Source organism: Ornithodoros turicata, chromosome 5, assembly GCF_037126465.1.
Source record: "Ornithodoros turicata isolate Travis chromosome 5, ASM3712646v1, whole genome shotgun sequence".
NCBI classification, from domain to species: Eukaryota; Metazoa; Arthropoda; class Arachnida; order Ixodida; family Argasidae; genus Ornithodoros; species Ornithodoros turicata.
This window is the reverse complement of record NC_088205.1, coordinates 66588978-66608421: the sequence shown is the minus strand read 5'-3', so window position 1 is coordinate 66608421 and position 19444 is coordinate 66588978. Positions and strand designations below refer to the sequence as shown.

At 47.1% G+C, this 19444-nt stretch overlaps 2 protein-coding genes across 3 annotated transcripts in view; one reads left to right on the top strand and one right to left on the bottom strand.

Annotated features, from left to right (window-relative positions):
• The window catches only part of LOC135394620 (uncharacterized), a 259083-nt gene that overhangs the window by 170561 nt on the left and 69078 nt on the right, over positions 1 to 19444 (bottom strand). The window lies entirely within an intron of this gene.
• Positions 8527 to 16579, top strand: LOC135394617 (uncharacterized). The gene is made up of 4 exons (XM_064625448.1): positions 8527 to 8550; positions 9566 to 9642; positions 11651 to 12010; positions 16166 to 16579. Exons 2-4 carry the CDS (start codon positions 9606 to 9608, stop codon positions 16426 to 16428), a joined length of 660 nt encoding a protein of 219 aa, XP_064481518.1. The 5' UTR covers positions 8527 to 8550; positions 9566 to 9605; the 3' UTR covers positions 16429 to 16579.

Genomic DNA, 19444 nt, shown 5'->3' with positions numbered 1-19444 from the left:
GTCTGCTTTCGGCAGTGCCATTGCCCGCCTGAAAGGGGCATTCCATCTCCCGCGTCTACACCATCCTATGCACCGGCGATGTGGACTCTTGAAAGACCCTGTATTCACTCTAACATCCCTGGCCTCCAACGCAAGAAAGACCGTCCCACAGTCGTGGCCCACCAGCTCACACTGGAGCACCTCGCCTCAACATGCCGACTAAGTCACCATATATTCTCTGATGGCTCAGTAACCCAAGATAGTTCCAGCGCGGCTTTCTACTTTCTGGATGAATACCTGCGGCATCGTTTCAAACTCCCCTATATAGTGTCCTCGACAGAAGCCGAACTGTTTGGTGTCCTGGCAGCACAGGAGCATATTACCGAATCCGGGCACGGAACGTGGGTCATTCTTACCGACAGCAAGGCATCATTAGATATGTTGTCGTCATCTCGCCCCAGCATAGTAAGCGATTTGCACACCATGACGATTCAAAAATCCAATCAACTATTCGCCACTGGTTACAGCATCACGTTTCAATGGGTCCCTGGCCACGTAGGCGTGTATGGAAATACCCGAGCAGACGCAGTAGCGAGACGCGCTAGGTCTGATGACACTTCGGCCCTAGCACCTCTGCCGCTTACAGCCTCCACATGCCGTCTATACATATGCTGTCGGTGTGTCGCATGTGCTCAGCGGTTCGGAGCCGAAACTACGACTTACAAGTCATTTCTACGGTCTATCGACCCGTTGATGGAGTTCGTCATCACTTGCCACCGCTGCCGTAAAGAAGAATCCCTTCTCCACCGCCTACGACTCAATGTTGCCCGTACACCCTCACTTCTCTTCAAGATGGGACGGCTAAATTCACCAAACTGTAATGTCTGTGGAGTGGAAGCTGACATCCCACACCAGCTCCTGTATTGCCAGCAGCACCTTCAACATAGGGACACCCTCCGCTGCCGTCTACTCCAGATTGGCTGTAACGACTTTTCGTTGGCCCCTCTTCTTGGCCCCGTCTTGCACCCCAACCAGTGGGCTGTCACTGCCGCTCTCCTCGGTTTTCTCCGAGTCTCAGGACTCGTGAACTGCATGTAACGTTGTGCTAGTGTTTATTCTCTTCTTTCTTTCCTTTTCCCTTCTTTATGTTTTTTTTTCTTTTTGTGTTTCTTTCCTTCTTTTTTTTTTTGATTCCCCCGTTTTTCTTTTTTCTTTCCTTCCTTTGTTTCGATTCCCCCTTTTTCTTTTTTCTTCCTTTTCTTTTTCGTTTTCCACTTCCCCTTTCCCCCTTCTTCCTTTTTTTTCGGAATAGCAAGCCGGATCTTTGCCTAGCTAACCTTTCCTTCCTTCTTTTCTTATTAAACATACCCCCCCCCCCGATTTTCGACTTATAATACGTCTTTGCCATTTGTGTTGAAGATCTATCCTCCTAGATGAAGATGTATATGTTGATACGTAAGAAAAGATGATGAAAGATCTTGACGAGCATGTCAATGATGGCTGGGGCACCGGTCATTAAAGCTATCGTGCGGTCCTAAAGTACACCTACTTGTTCTCAGTACACCTACAAAGTCAGGAAGCAATTAGTCGAGAACTCCTCTTCCCAGGTAGCACGAGAGGGATAGAGAAGTCTGAATAGTTTCTGGTTGGATAGTAAAAGGAAATCGTTGTTGCGGAGAATAAATAACATACATTGCATCCTGTGAAAGACAGATTCTGTTTATGGGGTAAGACCAGTGGACGGAACAGCGCAGTTTGTAGTCGCACAGAAAGGGTAACTATGCAATCGTTGAGTCTGAAGTGCTTGCATACCTGTGGTTATGTTTAAAAAAATATTTTGGATTAAGTAGTCCAAATTCTGAACAAGTTGTGGAGATCCATGTCTGGCACATAGTTAAGAAGCAGCAAAGATTCTATCTAGTGGCGGCCGCAGAAAGTGTCTATCAAGTGTGACTTAATATGTGTGGCGTTGTTCATGGAAGTGACTGTTGGAGCAAGGCGATATTGAAAAATATCGTGAACGCTACGTAGGGGAACTATTACGTGTGCATGTGGCTTCGGAGGGAAACGTTACGGTTGGGGCCGCAAAATTTCTTCAAACAGTGGCAGTGCAAAGGCTTTAGGGTTGTGGACGGGATCATCAAGTTCCACTTCAGCGAGTAAGTATGAATGAAACCATGTTTCTCCAGCACTTCAAAGCTTTCCAAGGGAGGGAATTGATAAGATATGCGGCATGTTTAAAAAGTGAAGCACAGCGGCGTTCGCACTCCTCGACGGTATACGATGGAATGTTGCACTTCAGTGTGATAGCAATGTGGCAATGTTTTAGAACTTGTCTCAGCTGTTGACTCAGGAACTGAAATAAGCTAGGTGAGGTTAACATGCGGGCTAAGTGGTTAGGGAAAGTTTAGGAAGATGAGTACACACTCTTTTGTGGCTCATTTCATAGAATGAACAATACAGTGAATCTCATCTCATAGAGTCAACAACGAATGAATATAGTTTGAAGTCTGTCGCGACGCTACAGGAAGCCGGCCCCTGAGGTCGGCCTTCCATTTTGATGACAATATACCTGCAAGTGAATGGACTATGCCCATAGGTATAATTCTCCTACTTGGTCACAAGCACCACCCGGTGCCTTGTTTTTCTCATTCTGCCTTTTGAGAGGCCATGGGAGATACGAGAAGCAAACTGGAGAAACGGGCAACGAAACATACGTGGGTGGGTGGTGACGGTAGCTGAGGCAAACAAAGAAGAAAAAAAAAGCCGATCTCTATAAGACTATATCTGATAGATATCCACAGGATTGAATTTTTTCTGTGGGCAAGGGAAAGGGTGTTCTGCGTTAACGTCCTGGAACAACATAGAAACATACTGGGGGTTTCACCTAACGTGACAAAAATTCTAACTGGTGACGTACTCGCCAGTGGGACTTTCGGCAATTACCTTCTGGAAACTTTTGCCGGCATTTAGGAAGGCTTTGCACAATTTTTAATTGAGGGACATTTATTTTTTTAATTGAACTTTGAAAATTGCCAGATGAACCTCACTTTTTTTACAGAAATATGAGGTCCTCCATGGATAACCACAGGTCCAGCACAAGACTATGCCAGTATCGCAAAAGAAATAGACGAAAAAAAATGTTAAAACTCCGCTTTAGCCCCGCCTGCTCGATTGTTGCAAAGACGCAGATTGTTGGCGCACGGGAGATGCGGGGAGGGAGGAAGTGTCCATGCCTCTTGCTTTCCCCTGCTTTGACCTTGATGGTGGTGACACCGTCTTATCACAAAGAAGTCAATTGCACGTGACCGTTGACCTGCCAGCAATAGTGGTACCGCAGCGTTTCCAGCCGTTCGCGCGTATCACCAAAAGCTGCCGTCGCTTTTCCTTGTCCGCAGCCTGGCATCTGCTTCAGCCTCTTCTGTAGCAAAGAAGATGCTACAGAGCACTGCCGCAACATGTGACGCTGTGAGAAGACGAATGGAACATGCGGCAAATATATCGTGGGCAGCTGTATGCGCCTGTCTCCCTGGATTTTGACGAGACGTCATGTGGAGTTTTGCCTGGGGAATCCGGCCAACTCGTGATCGTCTCCACTCATGGAATGTAACAATATCAGACGTTTGTCCATACTGTACGCACCAGGAGACTAACCAGCACGTTATCTTCGAGTGCCACGTTGCTCGTACATTCTGGAGCATAGTCTGACTGTCCACCCACATCTTGTGTCCTGTACAGTTCGACCATAAGCGGCCACATCGGATAAGTGTCTAGCTCACTGCGTGTGGTGCTTCGGTGCTGTGGAAAGCTCACTGCTCTCAGTGCTCTGCTGTGGCCCGTCGTCAGCGGTCGACCCCTATCATGTTAGTTCGCAACGTGCGCGTTTTGCTCACCAATTGTTACAGCACGAACTACTCGCTTTAAGTGTGCAAGAGTTCGCGCGCAAATGGCATAATCACCCTTCTATCTTGCTCTACAGTGGGTGTGTCACCGTCTCTGGTGCGCTCCCTCAGCGTCGTTCACGTGCTCTTGCATTGTAAATACTCTGCACCTGTGTATATTCTCGTACTCATTATGTACGGCATCCCATACTGTAGATAATCGCAGACATCTAGAGTGGTGCTGTGTATGTGAGTGAGTAAGTAAGTGTGTATGTATGTAAGGTGTATGGTGTATGTCAACTAAGGTGTGAAGTAGCAGTTATTATTCTGTTCTCGAATTTAATAAATTTTCCTTTAACAAGAAGGCAAAACAAATGAAGGCGGGGACACTTCCTCCTCTAGACGCACATTTCGCGCGCGTTTCTTTGCGAAAATCAAGCAAGCGGGGCTAAACCGTAATTTTTACTAATTTTTGTCGACTATTTCTGTTGCGATACTGTGCATAGTTTTTGTTGGGTCTGCAGTTATTCGTGGAAGACTTCATATTTCTGTAAAGAAAAAGTGAGGTTCGGTTGGCAAATTTCAAAGTTCAATTGACAAAAATAAATTTCCCGCAATTAAAAATTGTCCCAAGCCATTGCTCAATGGCGGCAAAAGCTCCCAGAAGGTAAATGCAGAAAGTCCCACAATCCTACGGCAAATACGTCGCCAGTTTGTTATTACTTTAGGTGAAACACCCTGTATAAAGACACGCACAACATGTGCTTTTTAAACATGTAATAGACATCTGCAAGACCGACTCGACGAAGTCTTCAAGACGTCATGTAGACAGGATAGAAGACATCTTCTAAACAAAAAGCAACCTTGCCAACACCTTTTTGAGACGTTTACAAATCGTTTTGTGCTACTAGGGCTGTAGCCTCGTGGAGGACACTTGTATTGGGCCTCCTTCTCAGGTGTAGGATTTGTATAGCTTGCCGTTGCTGGTGTTAAAAGATTTTGTGAGTTGACGGAGAACGGAAAGGTCTGTCATTGTCATCGTCACCTGACATGCTCATCGTCATCTGACTTCAAGTGTTGCGCGGAAGAAGATGTCTTGGGAGTGATCCACGGCCCGTCCACCTTCCTTCCACACTTGACGACCCAGGTCGTTCCATTTCTTTCATCCCGTCTCACAGGTCTTGGCTAACATGTTGAAGCCTGGCAGTGATAGCTTATGTAGATTTCCTACGTGGAGCCGTACTGGCCATTTCTTTGACTCCGGAAGAACAAGGGAGGGGGGACAATCCGTCAAGCCGTTAACTTCTGCCAAGCCGTTCCAGCTGCTCCCAGCTGGAGCTTGATGGGACAATATAGGGAAGGGCGTAGGCAATGTGGCTAAGAATTAGCGCCTTGTACAGCATAAGCATCGACCTTGCGTGGTTTCCTCACGACTTTCAACACAGGAGTTTCTGTATGTTGAGTAGAGGCAGGCAACTGTTCACTACGTAACCAACTTGAGGAATCCGGAGAGCCGGGAGTCGAAGGAAGATGATGAGATGAGCAGAGCGTCGAAATTGTGTTTGTTGGTCTCCGCGGAGACCGGAAAGTTTGTGGGAAAGTCTGCTGCGGGCGTTCCATTGCAGAAGGTGTGGTGCGTAGGGGTTCCGGCTGATGTTAAGTACGGTTAAATAAAGACCCAGAAGTAAGGCAAGAGGAAGAGGGTAGGTGCGGGATATGTGAATTTACTGCACATGTTGCGACGAAGGGAGTAAATTCAGCACGACCTGTTCAAAGGTGAGTACTTCGTGCAGCTCAGGGATGGCGTCACCGTTCGGCAGTGCCTTAACTACGGCGTGCGCGGAGAGCCGCAAACAAGAAGGGAATGATGTGAACATGGATGGTCCGTTCGTCGGTTTCATTGCCCTTTTGGGATGCGGAGGGCTTGGTCAACGTAGGATGAAATGCCACACCGAGTCGACGGCGGCAGTATTCGCAGACTTGACCCTCAGGATTTTAAAGCTGCAGTAAGGCGATTTGTTGATGGCTAGTTGCCCTTGTGTATCTTGTATGACGAATTTCCTCAGTGTACCACAGAGAACGAGAGCGCAAGTGTTATCTTGTATTACTGTTACCAAGTTAATATTCTTATAATCTTTGTGTGTTGACCATTACAATTCATGTCACGTTCTGCTTGCTCCTTTTCTGTACTTGCGCACCTGTGGTGCCGTTCCCTCCTCCGTTATGTAGTACCCTTTGGGTCTTTAACGTATGACCATATAAAAAATAAAAAAATAAAAGTGGCTTTGAAATGTGTCCTGATGGAGTAGCATACGCTATTGTGTCATGTTTTGCGCTGTGACTAGGCTTGTTTGCACGAGGCTTCGGAGTAGGCAAAGGTGTAAAATGGTGGAAAATGTGGAAGGTGGTGTTTCGGCAAGACAAGGAGGTTGGGCTTCCTGGAATGATCCTGTTTGACGGCCTTGGGAGGGACAACGGGTTTAGGTTCCCTGTTGATTAGTTTGGGATTAGGAATAATCGCTATTTCGTTTTCTGTTTTTCTTTTTCTTTTCTTTTTTTTTTTTTGTTTGCTTAAGATGGTAGTGATTTCCACGACTTCTAGCACCCCAAGCAGCAAAATGTACTGAAAGTTGGGTGCAATAGGGGTGGACGGGTAGGTGGAAGGCCTTGAACAGACTCGTGGAACTAAGGAACATCGATAAGACACATAACGTCCACCCCTATTGCACTCGACTTTCAGTACATTGTGCTGCTTGGGACAGTCTGGCGGCGGGAGCATCCCGAGTAGGCTGTGGTGTGATCGCTACAACAATTAGCACACTTGATCTCTCGTTCAGTGCCGCGACCCTTCTGGTTGTGCCGGCCCGAGTATATTGTGCAGCGCACAAGGCCGCAGCAGTACTCCGCCACGTGGCCAAACCGCTGGCATTGAAAACAGTGCATCACCTCGAAATACTCTTTGACCCTCTGGGGGCAGAACCCGTTATCCACTCAATCGGGTCACTCAAGGTCGCTTTGTAGTGTGGGAACCACCCGGACTGTTTGAACTTTCTCTCTGGTGCCATCGTCATTACGAAGTTGGGAATGTTGACGAAGAACTGAACTCATCCCGTCGTGTTTGAGGCAGGACAGAATCGCTTCTGTTTATAGTGTCTGTCAATACCCGCTGTGTTCCCTACGTTCCCGGAGTAGGACGACGGGTAGTAGTAGCAAGCCACTTGACTGTGGCTGACAACTCTTACCCCCTACAAAGAAGAAGAAGAAGACGGGATCTTGCGTGTGACTGGAGTGCCGCAGATACTTCTCAGCTTTAGCACTTCGATCAACTGTTTGGGCGTTGCTGAGGATTCAATGTTGGTCAATGTTGTGTTCGAGATTTACGCCGGACATTATATTTTCACCAAATTGATGGTAATGGTGATGTGACAAAGAAAAAAATGGGGATGCCAGTTACGACGAAGTCGAACTGGCTGTCTCAGTGCGATTACACACAGAAAGTACAAACAGATGAGAGAGTTGATGGAGTTCAACATGTAGTTCAAAAGTTCCGACCAAGTCAGTGTAAAATGTCGCAATCGCTGGGGGCACACGCAGCACACATTCAGCGAGTCATAGAATGCCCATAAGCCCGGTTGTATGTAGAAAATCTTCAGCGGCCCTCAGCGCCTTGTCCGACGACGGAGGACCTACCAGTTTCGAAGACTGAGGAGTCCACACTAAAGAGGCTCGCCTCTAAAGCCATTCGAGCATCGACGTATTTGCGACACCCGTGAAGGATGTGTTCTACGTCCTCTACAACGCCACACTCACTACAGTTCGGAGAGCCACCAAATTAGCGCAGCAACTGTATAGAGTATGGTGTGTCTAAAATAAACTTGTTGCTATTGTTCTCTACAACTTCGCTGTGTTGTACGGGCTAATAGGTACCTCAGGCTGGTTTGCAAATGAACAAATGACTACACACGCTATATGCCTTCGCGTGTTACAACAGCGTTACGTACGCAAAACTCTGAGTGCCACACAAATATTGCAAATACCGATCGCTCCTTGACTATCTAAATTTGAGAACGTCGTCGACGAAAAAGTTTCGTCAAGAAAGTTGCTTGTCACAGAAGTTTTCCACTGACAACAACAGCTGCTGCCAAACAAATGCGAGATGAAAACAAACGCAAGGTCCATAGAGACAACAAAAAATATAAAAAAAGAAACGAAAAGGAAACGGGTATTTTCCGTCTGCTCGAAGTCGTGCAATTTAGGGCTATCGTTTTCATGTCGCGTCAGTGGACGCAACACAGATAACCGCGTCAACGAAAAAAGTGTCCAATTTTAGCTCGAAACCAAAGATATAGATTTTTCAGCCTGCAGCGCCAACAATAGCCACTCCAACATGCGTACCAAAAGATTACTTGGGCCATCCTGTTAAGTGAATCGTCATTGTTGCCCAGAGACAGCTCGGCACCTCGGGGCAGCCGATAAAGTAATGAGGCTATTTTGGTATCGATATATTTACATCTGTCCTGTCTATGCAGTTTTACAGCTATTTTTACTCCGAACATCACAATGGTCTGTTATTGATAGCATTGTCGACTTGAGACCTTGCTGATGTGATAAGATGTCTGGTCCTGTTCGCAGAACGCTATAAAACAAGCAGGTAGCCATCATCCGTCACAACTGTCCAGCAGGATCAGTGGTGAGTATACTGTTCTCTAAAATAGAAAATGTCGGAGCTTGTGAGTTGGTATGTCGTGCCAATATTTTTTGCTATGCCAGTTGCCAGTGTGGTGAGGCGCACAAATGAATATTCGTTGTGCCATTTTCGATTTATTTATTTATTGATTGATTGGAAAAAATTGAAAAAAAAAGACCTTGAATTCAATCGAAAACCTCCTGGGTGGTTGTCCGTTTTAGCTGAACATCACCAACTAAAGTGGCGCTCGGGATCAAAACAACTTCTTCAGCACAATTCGCTTCTGGCGTAATCGCTTTATTCCCGCACCACATGTCGGAGACCTCCGATCCGAGGTGGTCGAAATTACCAGCTTTCCTACCCTGCGTCACGTGCGGCATGTCGCCAGACAAATATCGACTGACTCGCCTTACGCATAAATCTACTCTCTATTTTTATTTACCAGCAATTACGAAGCATGAGAAAATGAACTGCACAGACGCGCAATAAGCCTAACTTTGGGGGTGACCATACACTGTATAGCATGATGGTTGGTGTCCGTTGTTCACGACACATCGCAGAGACACGGAGATGGCTCGACTGTGTTTTATTGCTGTGTTGTATTTTATGTGCTGGATGCCTCATACTTCAAACGCAAACATGGATTTCTTGCAGCAATTTCGTACGCTTCCACGTCTTGCGTTATATTTGCACAGTACATGTACGATTTTGTACTCTGTGCCATATACTTGAAAGAATTAAGAATCTTGACCATAGCCAATATTAAGATCTCTCGTGTTACAAGCGCTATTTAGTATGGATCTGCACACTCTTACAAGAGAACTTCACCGCATAACATGCTGATACTGTTGCCGTTAATGGTTGCCTAGAAGCGAGTTATCCGGCGAAGCGCTGCCACTGTTTCGAGAGTGCAGGAGACGCTTCCGAGCTTTTGTAAGGTAAAATGTGACATCCATTGGTGAAAATGTGCTGTCACGGAATTTTAAACAAGCATCTTCACTCTCTTTCTTTCTTGTAGGCTATTCTGACGTGTTGTGAGAGGACTTTCTTCATTCAAGATGAATCACTTAATGGTCTTCGCCATGCTGTTCGCTGGTAGGCTGTATTTTAACCCATGGGTTCGCACTGTTTCTAGTTGCAACTATGCCTCTGCTTCCGGGAACTTATAGTAACTTCCATAAAGGACTGCATGTATTTTTTGCTGTGCTTTTTTTTTCTTTTTCGTTGTTGAACTAACTCATCTTTTTTTTTTTTACAAAGCGTAAGCTAGAAACAATAAGTAAGCAAAAGGAAGTACAAACAGCATTCAGCTAAAGCTCTTGCACGTTCTTGCTGATGATAACACAACCGTACAGGCTTCAGTCTATTGTTCCGTGGAGTGCTATCTATAACGGTTGCATCAAGGATGGTCATCGCTCTCCTAAGTGTCGTGTGTTTCCACAGTAGATAACGAGAGAGAACGTAAAGAGCCGAGACGGAACGAACCCCGGTTGTCTGTACTACGTATCTTCCGCAGTAGGGATTATGGAATATTACGCAGAGCTTCAGGCCAGTCCTGGACGCAGAAAATGAAGTCATGAACAATGGATGTTGGGAAATCAGTGAGCTACCCGACAGAAAAGCCTTATCGACAGGCTACAATGCGTAGAGTACTACAATTTTTACAGAACATGTGTATTTATTTTTAAGTGCCCACGAACGATAGTCTAAATAACTGTCTGTGCACCAGTATTTTTTTAAATGCATAAATCATAAAAAAATCACACTGTGTATCTAGAATGAGTTCCAAGTGGTTTAGAGTATAGCCTGTCACAATGGGTCACCTCAATGGTGATCGTTAAACTAAAATGTTGCTCTTGTTGTTCGCTAAAAATCTAGGAATTTAAAAGTGTACTTCTGAGCAGACGGGAAAATTATGACCATGAGCGGACGCACTAACCATGTTCCCCAAGCTTGCCAAAACTATGCCCCTTAGAAACCGAAGATCGGGATCTCATTGCCCAACCATAGTTATTGTACAGGCGTATTTATTTCTGGCGTGTCTCCAGTGAAGAGTTTATTTAGTAAAACAGGGATTTGGGCTCGTAGGTAAAGCTCCATAATGAGAGTGCAGCATTGATAGTGGAGCAGTTGTTTGTCTTCTTCACGTCATCCGCGTCCCTTTTGCTACACTCATTCTCACTATGCAGTGTCTATTTGTCATACTTGATTGGAAATGCAGCAAGAGACACGGACAGGTAGGTTAATTAGGTTAGGTCTATTTGTCATTTTTGAACGGCGGTCTTTTTGTGGCGGAAATCATGTAATGCAAATGTGTATGCAGATATTAAATTTAATGTGAAGGGTCTCATTATTTCATTCCCCACATCACCATCAGCAATGGATTAGAGTATGCCACTGGCGATGAAACTCCCCATTCATCATCTTAAAAATAAAGTTGTTGTTAACTTTAACGACCTGGCGACTTCTTCCGTGTGGACACTCCTATCAAAATTCATATTACCAAACCAAGAGACTATGAGGAACTGCGAAAACAGACACAAGCGGACAAAGTTGGGACTTTGTCCGTTTGCGTCTGTTTTCGTAGTTCCCTATAGTCTAGGGGTTTTAGTAATATGCATTCTAATCATCTGCTCGGTCGCTTTTTAGCAGTAATTTCATTAACTCTTATTACACCTATACCGTAAGATACCGATTTTGTCGTGATAGGCGAAACACCGTTTCAGTCATTGCATTTGATGTGGAAACCCGTACTCTCCTTCGAGTCGTTGCACAACATTCAGTGTGTATTCATTCAATACATTAGAATAGCTTCATGTGTACTGGTTCAGCCACTCCCAGCATCCCTCACACCCGTGGTATTATTCTTCCGCCACTCCATCGATGCACGACTATGTACAACTTCTGGAACATATATGACGCAGAAAGACATATCGGTCAAAATAAATAATTATGCGCACTCGGATTTCGAAGCATCGGTGTTAAGTCACCAAGAAAAAAATACATGCATTACTTCACATTTACCAGAAGAAAAATAAATATAAAAATAAGACACGGTTTTGTATGTGCTTCGCCACGCGCTGACGTATTTACTTGTGTGCAGGAGCTGCGGCAGCGATCATGGACACCATAAATACGCCTTTCAAGATAAACATCGACAAAGAAATCATGGCACTCAACATGGACCCTATGCCTTTGCCGAACATTGAATTCAGTATCAAGCCTACCGATTCAATTACTGAAATTAAGCTGATCAATGGCAAGGTGGAGGGCCTCAGTAAGGTCATCAAGCCCCTGGGTCGTTGCATGGAACGCAAAGAGGACGGTGACATTGCCTGTCACATAACGATTGACGGCCTGCGAATCATCTACGAGGCGACATCGATTAATCCAGACAAAACATTCGACGTGGAAGTGATCATTCAACACAGCGCCATTGAAATGATCATCGGCGCCACACCAGGTACGTACGGGTGATACGTCGTCATCAATGGCCCAAATTCAAATTGGTTGCTTAATAGTTGGGATCAAGGGGGGAAAAGTACGATCTGTCTTGATAAGATAACATAGCTGTACACTAACAAAAGAAACTAGTAAATTGATGCATAATCGAAAAACGAAAAAAGGACACGGACGTCGCGCACACAGACCCGTGTACATCCGTGTCTTTCTCGCTTTTCTTAATTATGTATCATTTTAATCAACGCTGTCTCCTCATATCGTTATGAGTAAACTGATAAGCAATTGACGTTTTTAGATTGCAATTATTCCCCCACTTTAGTAACTTTATCCTGCAATTTACCCTCCAACACTGCAAATACTCCCGAAGGTCTGTCTGTTCTCTAATCTGTAACTCGTCGTGACCACTAGGAAGCAAGAATACATTGAGACGATGACACTTGTTGCACTATTCCTATATGCCTGCAAATATATTTAAATAAATACACCGTACTATTATTAATTTATAAGAAATTTGCCATGACTGCAAATATATGACCGCTGGTTTGGGCACTGTGTAAAATACCTTATGCAATAGTTCCAGATAGGGCATAGGTGGGCATTTTGGTGAAACCTCACTCGCCCTCACCCTCACGGCCCTCACGGGCACATGCCCTCACTCGCCCTCACCCTCACCGCCCTCACGAGCACATGCCCTCACTCGCCCTCGCCCTCACGGCCCTCACAGACACATGCCCTCACTCGCCCTCACCCTCATGGCCCTCACAGACACATGCCCTCAATCGCCCTCACCCTCACCGCCCTCACGAGCACAGGCCCTCACTCGCCCTCACCCTCACGGCACTCACAAACGCAAGCCCTGAGGGTCTTACCCTCATAATGTCTCCTGTGAGTGCACTCATGAGGTTGTGTCCCTCATGAGCATAGGTGGGCATTTTGGTGAAACCTCACTCGCCCTCACCCTCACGGCCCTCACGGGCACATGCCCTCACTCGCCCTCACCCTCACAGCCCTCACGAGCACATGCCCTCACTCGCCCTCGCCCTCACGGCCCTCACAGACATATGCCCTCAATCGCCCTCACCCTCACCGCCCTCACGGGCACAGGCCCTCACTCGCCCTCATCCTCACGGCCCTCACAGACACATGCCCTCAATCGCCCTCACCCTCACCGCCCTCATGAGCACAGGCCCTCACTAGCCCTCACCCTCACGGCACTCACAAACGCAAGCCCTGAGGGTCTTACCCTCATAATGTCTCCTGTGAGTGCACTCATGAGGTTGTCCCCCTCATGAGACCTCCATTGAGTGCACTCATGAGGTCTGAGGGGTGCCAGGTCTCTGTGAGTGAAGTCACTGGTGAGGCCTGAGGTATGTGAGGTCAGTATGAGGGCATTCAGAAATGAGGTCAAATGACGCATGATGTGGTTCCAGCGACACAACCACTGGCTGTGTACACTTTAAAGGGCTGGTGTGCACGTATTTAGCAATTTCGTCTACGTCGCGCTAGGAACACAGCAAAGCGTCCTGAGCTGACTGATTACTTTGCGATATTGTTCCAGCGACCCAACTACAGGCAGGGTGCTCTTTAAAGGGCTGGTGTGCACGTTTTTACAAATTTAGTCTATGTCGCGCTGGGAACACAACAAAGCGTCCTGAGCTGACTGATTACTTGATGATTTGGTTCCAGTGACCGAACTACCGGCAGGGTGCACTTTAAAGGGCTGGTGTGCCCGTTTTTAGAAATTTCGTCTACGTCGCGCTGGGAACACAGCGAAGCGTCCTGAGCTGACTGATTACTTGGTGATATGGTTCCAGCGATCCAACTACAGGCAAGGTGCACTTTGAAGGGCTGGTGTGCCCGTTTTTACCAATTTCGTCTATGTTGCGCTGGGAACACAGCAAAGCGTCCTGAGCTGACTGATTACTTGGTGATGTGGTTCCAGTGACCGAACTACCGGCAAGGTGCACTTTAAAGGGCTGGTGTGCTCGTTTTTAGCAATTTCGTCTACGTCGCGCTGGGAACACAGCGAAGCGTCCTGAGCTGACTGATTACTTGGCGATATGGTTCCATCGACCCATATACAGGCAGGGTGCACTTTAAAGGGCTGGTGTGCCCGTTTTGAGCAATTTCGTCTACGTCACGCTGGGAACACAGCAAACCCGCCTGAGCTGACTGATTACTTCGTGATATGGTTCCGGCGACCCAACTACCGAGAGCGTGCGCTTTAAAGGGCAGGTGCGCCGGTTTTAGCAATTTCGTCTATGTCGCGCTGGGAACACAACAAAGCCCAGTACACTTGGCTGTGTTCCCAGCGCGACGTTGACGAAATTGCTAAAAACGTGCACATCAGCCCTTTAAAGTGCACCCTGCAGGTAGTTGGGTGGCTGGAACCATGTCACCAAGTAATCAGTCAGCCAAGACGCTTTGCTCTTTCCCAGCGCGACATATACGAAACTGCTAAAAAACGGGCACACCAGCCCTTTAAAGTGCACACTGCGTGTAGGTGGGTCGATGGAACCATATCACCAAGTAATCAATCAGCTCAGGAGGCTTTGCTGTGTTCCCAGCGCGACATAGGAAATTGGTAAAAACGTGCACACCAGCCCTTTAAAGTGCACCATGCCAGTTGTTGGGTCGCTGGAACCATGTCACCAAGTAATCAGTCAGCTCAGGACACGTGGGTGTGTTCCCAGCGCGACGTTGACGAAATTGCTAAAAACGTGCACATCAGCCCTTTAAAGTGCACCCTGCCGGTAGTTGGGTGGCTGGAACCATGTCACCAAGTAATCTGAAGTCAGCCAAGACGCTTTGCTCTTTCCCAGCGCGACATATACGAAACTGCTAAAAAACGGGCACACCAGCCCTTTAAAGTGCACACTGCGTGTAGGTGGGTCGATGGAACCATATCACCAAGTAATCAATCAGCTCAGGAGGCTTTGCTGTGTTCCCAGCGCGACATAGGAAATTGGTAAAAACGTGCACACCAGCCCTTTAAAGTGCACCATGCCAGTTGTTGGGTCGCTGGAACCATGTCACCAAGTAATCAGTCAGCTCAGGACACGTGGGTGTGTTCCCAGCGCGACGTAGACGAAATTGCTAAAAACGAGCACACCAGCCCTTTAAAGTGCACCCTGCCGGTAGTTGGGTGGCTGGAACCATGTCACCAAGTAATCACTCAGCCAAGACGCTTTCCTCTGTTCTCAGCGCGACATATACGAAACTGCTAAAAACGGGCACACCAGCCCTTTAAAGCGCACACTGCGTGTAGGTGGGTCGATGGAACCATATCACCAATTAATCCGTCAGTTCAGGGCGCTTGGCTGTGTTCCCAGCGCGACGTAGACGAAATTGGTAAAAACGGGAACACCAGCCCTTTAAAGTGCACACTGCTGGTAGCTGGATCGCTGGAACCATATCACTAGTGCCTTCATAATTTGTCCACGTCTCGTAAGCGTCATTTAACCTCATTTCTGAATGCACTCATACTGACCTCACACCCCTCAGGCCTCACCAGTGACTTCACTCACACAGACCTGGCGCCCCTCAGACCTCATGAGTGCACTCACAGGAGGTCTCATGAGGGGCAAAACCTCATGAGTGCACTCACAGGAGGCTTCGTGAGGGTAAGACCTCATGAGTGCACTCACAGGAGACCTCATGAGGGTAAGAACCTCATGAGTGCACTCACGGATGGCCTGATCGCGGGCTTGCCCTCACTCACCCTCACCTCAAAGGCGTGAGGTTAGGGTGAGGGGCACTCATGAGGGCCCTCATGAGTGAGTTCGCCCAGCTATGAGATAGGGTCATCGCTTGGGGTTAAATTTTTGACGAAACTCTTTTCCAGGTGCTGTTACATTTTTGTCGAACGTCTTATGATGTTTGTGAAATGTTTTCTTTTGTTGCATTGGTGCTGTGATGGCTAGACCATTTCAGCGTACCGCAAACATACGCGTCGACGATCACGTGGCTGTTGCAGTGTCACATGGCCCTATAAAACCATGTACAGACCTACACTGTGGTCAACCCTATAAAGCTAGCACTTTAAAGTACGACTACTATTACATACCAATAAACCGTGTCGAATGTCTCGTGGAGTCAATCACGTTCATTCATTTCTTATAATGTTAACTAATGACGCATCTGATCTGTTTTACAGACGGTATGATGACTCTGAAGAACATCCGTATCCAAAGTATGTACCCCTGGATTCGCACACCTAGGGTGATTAGTGGCGACATGATCATGAACAGCATGTTTGACATGGAGCTCAAGATGAAGCTGCACGAACTTTTCGTGGACAACACGGTGACAGCGAAATTCGACAAGGCTCTGGAGAAGGTTATCGCCTTGGAACGCTTCCCCAAGAAAATCATTGGAAATGAGATACCCATCGATACTAGCTTTATCATCGGTATCTAAGCGGTTCATGATGCCCGAACGACTTCAGGAAACAGACAAAGGCAGCCTTGTACACTTCTGTGATGTCTTTTACGCACACACGTTTTTGTTTTGAACCTTGGTATTGTATCAGAGTAATGTTGCAAATAAATTTAGCGTCTCGTCACATGGGTTCCACGTTTTCCGTGTCTATTTGAGTATACCGTGAGCAACAAGTTTGGTAACATTAACCCTCTTGCTTTTGTGTTACTTTTTTATTTTTATTTTTTTTGCGCCAGAGATTAAGGAGTAAAATAACCTGCAGAATTCAGTTAGTTAGTGCTACATCGTAGAAATCGGTTATTTCGCTATGTATAATGTATAATACTTTTCGGTTCGTAACTACCGGCACACACACACACACACACACACACACACACACACACACACACACACACACACACATTGGATGATGATGAGGTGGGCGATTCACCACCACTGAGGCGGTGCACTGCCCTAATGCGCCTATTGCGCATTTTCTATGCGGTGCATAGAAACTTCCATCAGTGAACGCTCGTGGTGATATTGCCCACAAGCCAGGATGACGTGGCAGACGTCGCCGTGCACTCCACAAGTGGGGCAGAGGGAAGACGAGGTAGAGCCGAGACGGTGTTTAAAGGCAGGTGTAAATGCAACGTACAGCCTCGTGCGGTGGAAGAGTTCAGTAAACGGGCGCGGTAGTCGCGGGGGAAGTAGGAGAGAAAGCGTGGGGTCGACATCCGAGAGAAGGGAGTGAGCTATGTCGTGTTGCCAATGAGCTTGCATCTTGGGGCCGAATAGATGCTGGTCAAAACTGCTTGCCGTAGTAGTAGCTTGCCTCGTTCAGGCGGGCAAGTTCACGACCGTTCCAGCCTGAAGTAGACGATGAAGTGTACAGAGTTTCAGTAGAGCGACGACCGTCTTCCCTTGAACCACGAATGAGCTTGTGCAGTAGGGTAGGAGGCGGCAGGAAGCAACAACAAAGCAGGTCTCTATACAGGGCTGGAAATGAAGAACTAAGTGAGAGATAGAATGGGACGTAAAGGGATAGTGGTCTCGAACATGGAAAGAAGAAGAAGAAAAAAAAACTGTGAGAATCGTTCCGGGTAAAGGTCAGTTCTTTTTCCGCCTGTCACAGGCGGAAGATGAGGTTTATGTTTATGATAATACGAAGGGAACCCAGAGACAGGGGAAAGAAAACACGAAACACACACGATCTCAGACACAGCAACCCTTTTACTGAACAAACATAGAAAGTCAAGTCAGTAAAAAGGGTTGCTGTGTCTGAGATCGTGTGTGTTTCGTGTTCTCTTTCCCCTGTCTCTGGGTTCCCTTCGTATTATCATGTACCAGCTCGCCTGCGCCCTTGCACTTCTTCCGTTATGTTTATGAGGCTTATGAGGTTAGGTTTTCCTAAGGAAGGTCAAGAAGGCGGTTGTACGTTGCCGTCGTTCAGCAGGCGTCGTACCGCCAAAGAGGATGTCGGAGAGTGATGAGGGGCTGTGGGGTCCTTGGGACATGAGGGTGTGTTGAGAATGACGTGGTGTGCCTGAGGAGCGTTGCACTTTTGGCAGGCACATGATGGGGTCAGGTGGTCGAAGCGGTGTAGCCAGCTGTTTGTAAATGCGGAGCCAGTACGCAGACGATAGAGAACAGTGGCAGTGGCCGCGCTGCACGAACGGGATGGAAGAGAGGGGCGGGCTTGAGAAACGGTTCGCCGAGTGGCGAAGTTTAAGGTCCTGACAAGATTAGTGGCGATGTGGTTTGAGTGGTTTGAGTCTGGGGGGGACCGGAAAAGTGGCCGTAGGGTGAGAGTGAGCCCTTTTGCCAGCTTGTCGGCTGTGTCATTGCTTAGTATCCCGACGTGGGAAGAGATCCATTGAAGAGCTATGTGCTTGCCTGCTTGCTGAGCCTGGTGCAAGGCCCGACGGGTACAGGATGGAGTGGTTGTCGAAGTCAGCCAGTTTATAAAGGGCGGAGGCGTAGTCCGTGAGGACGACGACCTTGGCGGCATCGGTGAAAGTACAGGCAATTGAAGCATGAACAACAACAAATAAGTGATTATGATGTAGTGGGATGTTTCGCCGCTGACGCGGCGCCCTATCCTATTACTTCAGGAAGAAGATGGTGAATGATGATGAATGTTCTGAGTTCACGCAGGAGCCCTGTTGCTGCTAAAAAGGTAATGAGGTGAAGCGTGAATGATCGCAGAGAGCTCAGCTGATGTTGATGACATAGTCCCTGCGTTAAGCTTGGCAGACCATTGCATGTCGGACCTTGGTGTGAAGTAGGCACTTGATGCTGAACCGGAGATTATTGATCCGTCGGTCTCTACTTCTCTAGATTCTCGGTGCATGGTCTACAGACGACAAATGCCGCAAAGGGCCAGGCTAACTGCAACAATTCCTCAAGACTGTAAACCTGCGGGACCTGTGACACGTGTACTTCCGCGCATCTTCATTTCCCTGTGTCTGTGTTTGTGTGTGTGTGTGTGTGTCATTTTTTTTAAGAGTAGCAAGACCAGTGAAGTAGCAGAAAGTAGCAAGACCAGTGAACGGAACTGCGCACTTCGTAGTCGCACAGGAACGGTAAAACATGTAATTTCTGAGTGTAAAGTGCCTGCATACCTGAGGTTATCTTTCAAACAATATGTTCGGATTAAGTAGTCTAAATTTTGAACAAGCTGTGGGAATCCATATCGGGCAGGTAGTTAAGAAGCAGCAAAGATTCTATCTAGTAGTGACCGCAGAAATTGTCTATCAAGTGTGGCTTAATAGGCGTAGGGTTGTTCGTGGAGGTGACAGTCGGAGCAAGGCGAAATTCAGAAATATCGTGAACTATTATGTGCGCATGTGGCTTGGGAGGGAAAGGTTACGGTTGGGGCCGCAAAATGTCTTCATACAGTGGCAGTGCAAAGGCTTTAGGGTGGTGGTCGGGATCATCGAGTTCCACTTCAGTTAGTAAGTGTGAATGACATTATGCTTCTCCGGCATTTTAAAGCTTTCGAAGGGAGGGAGTT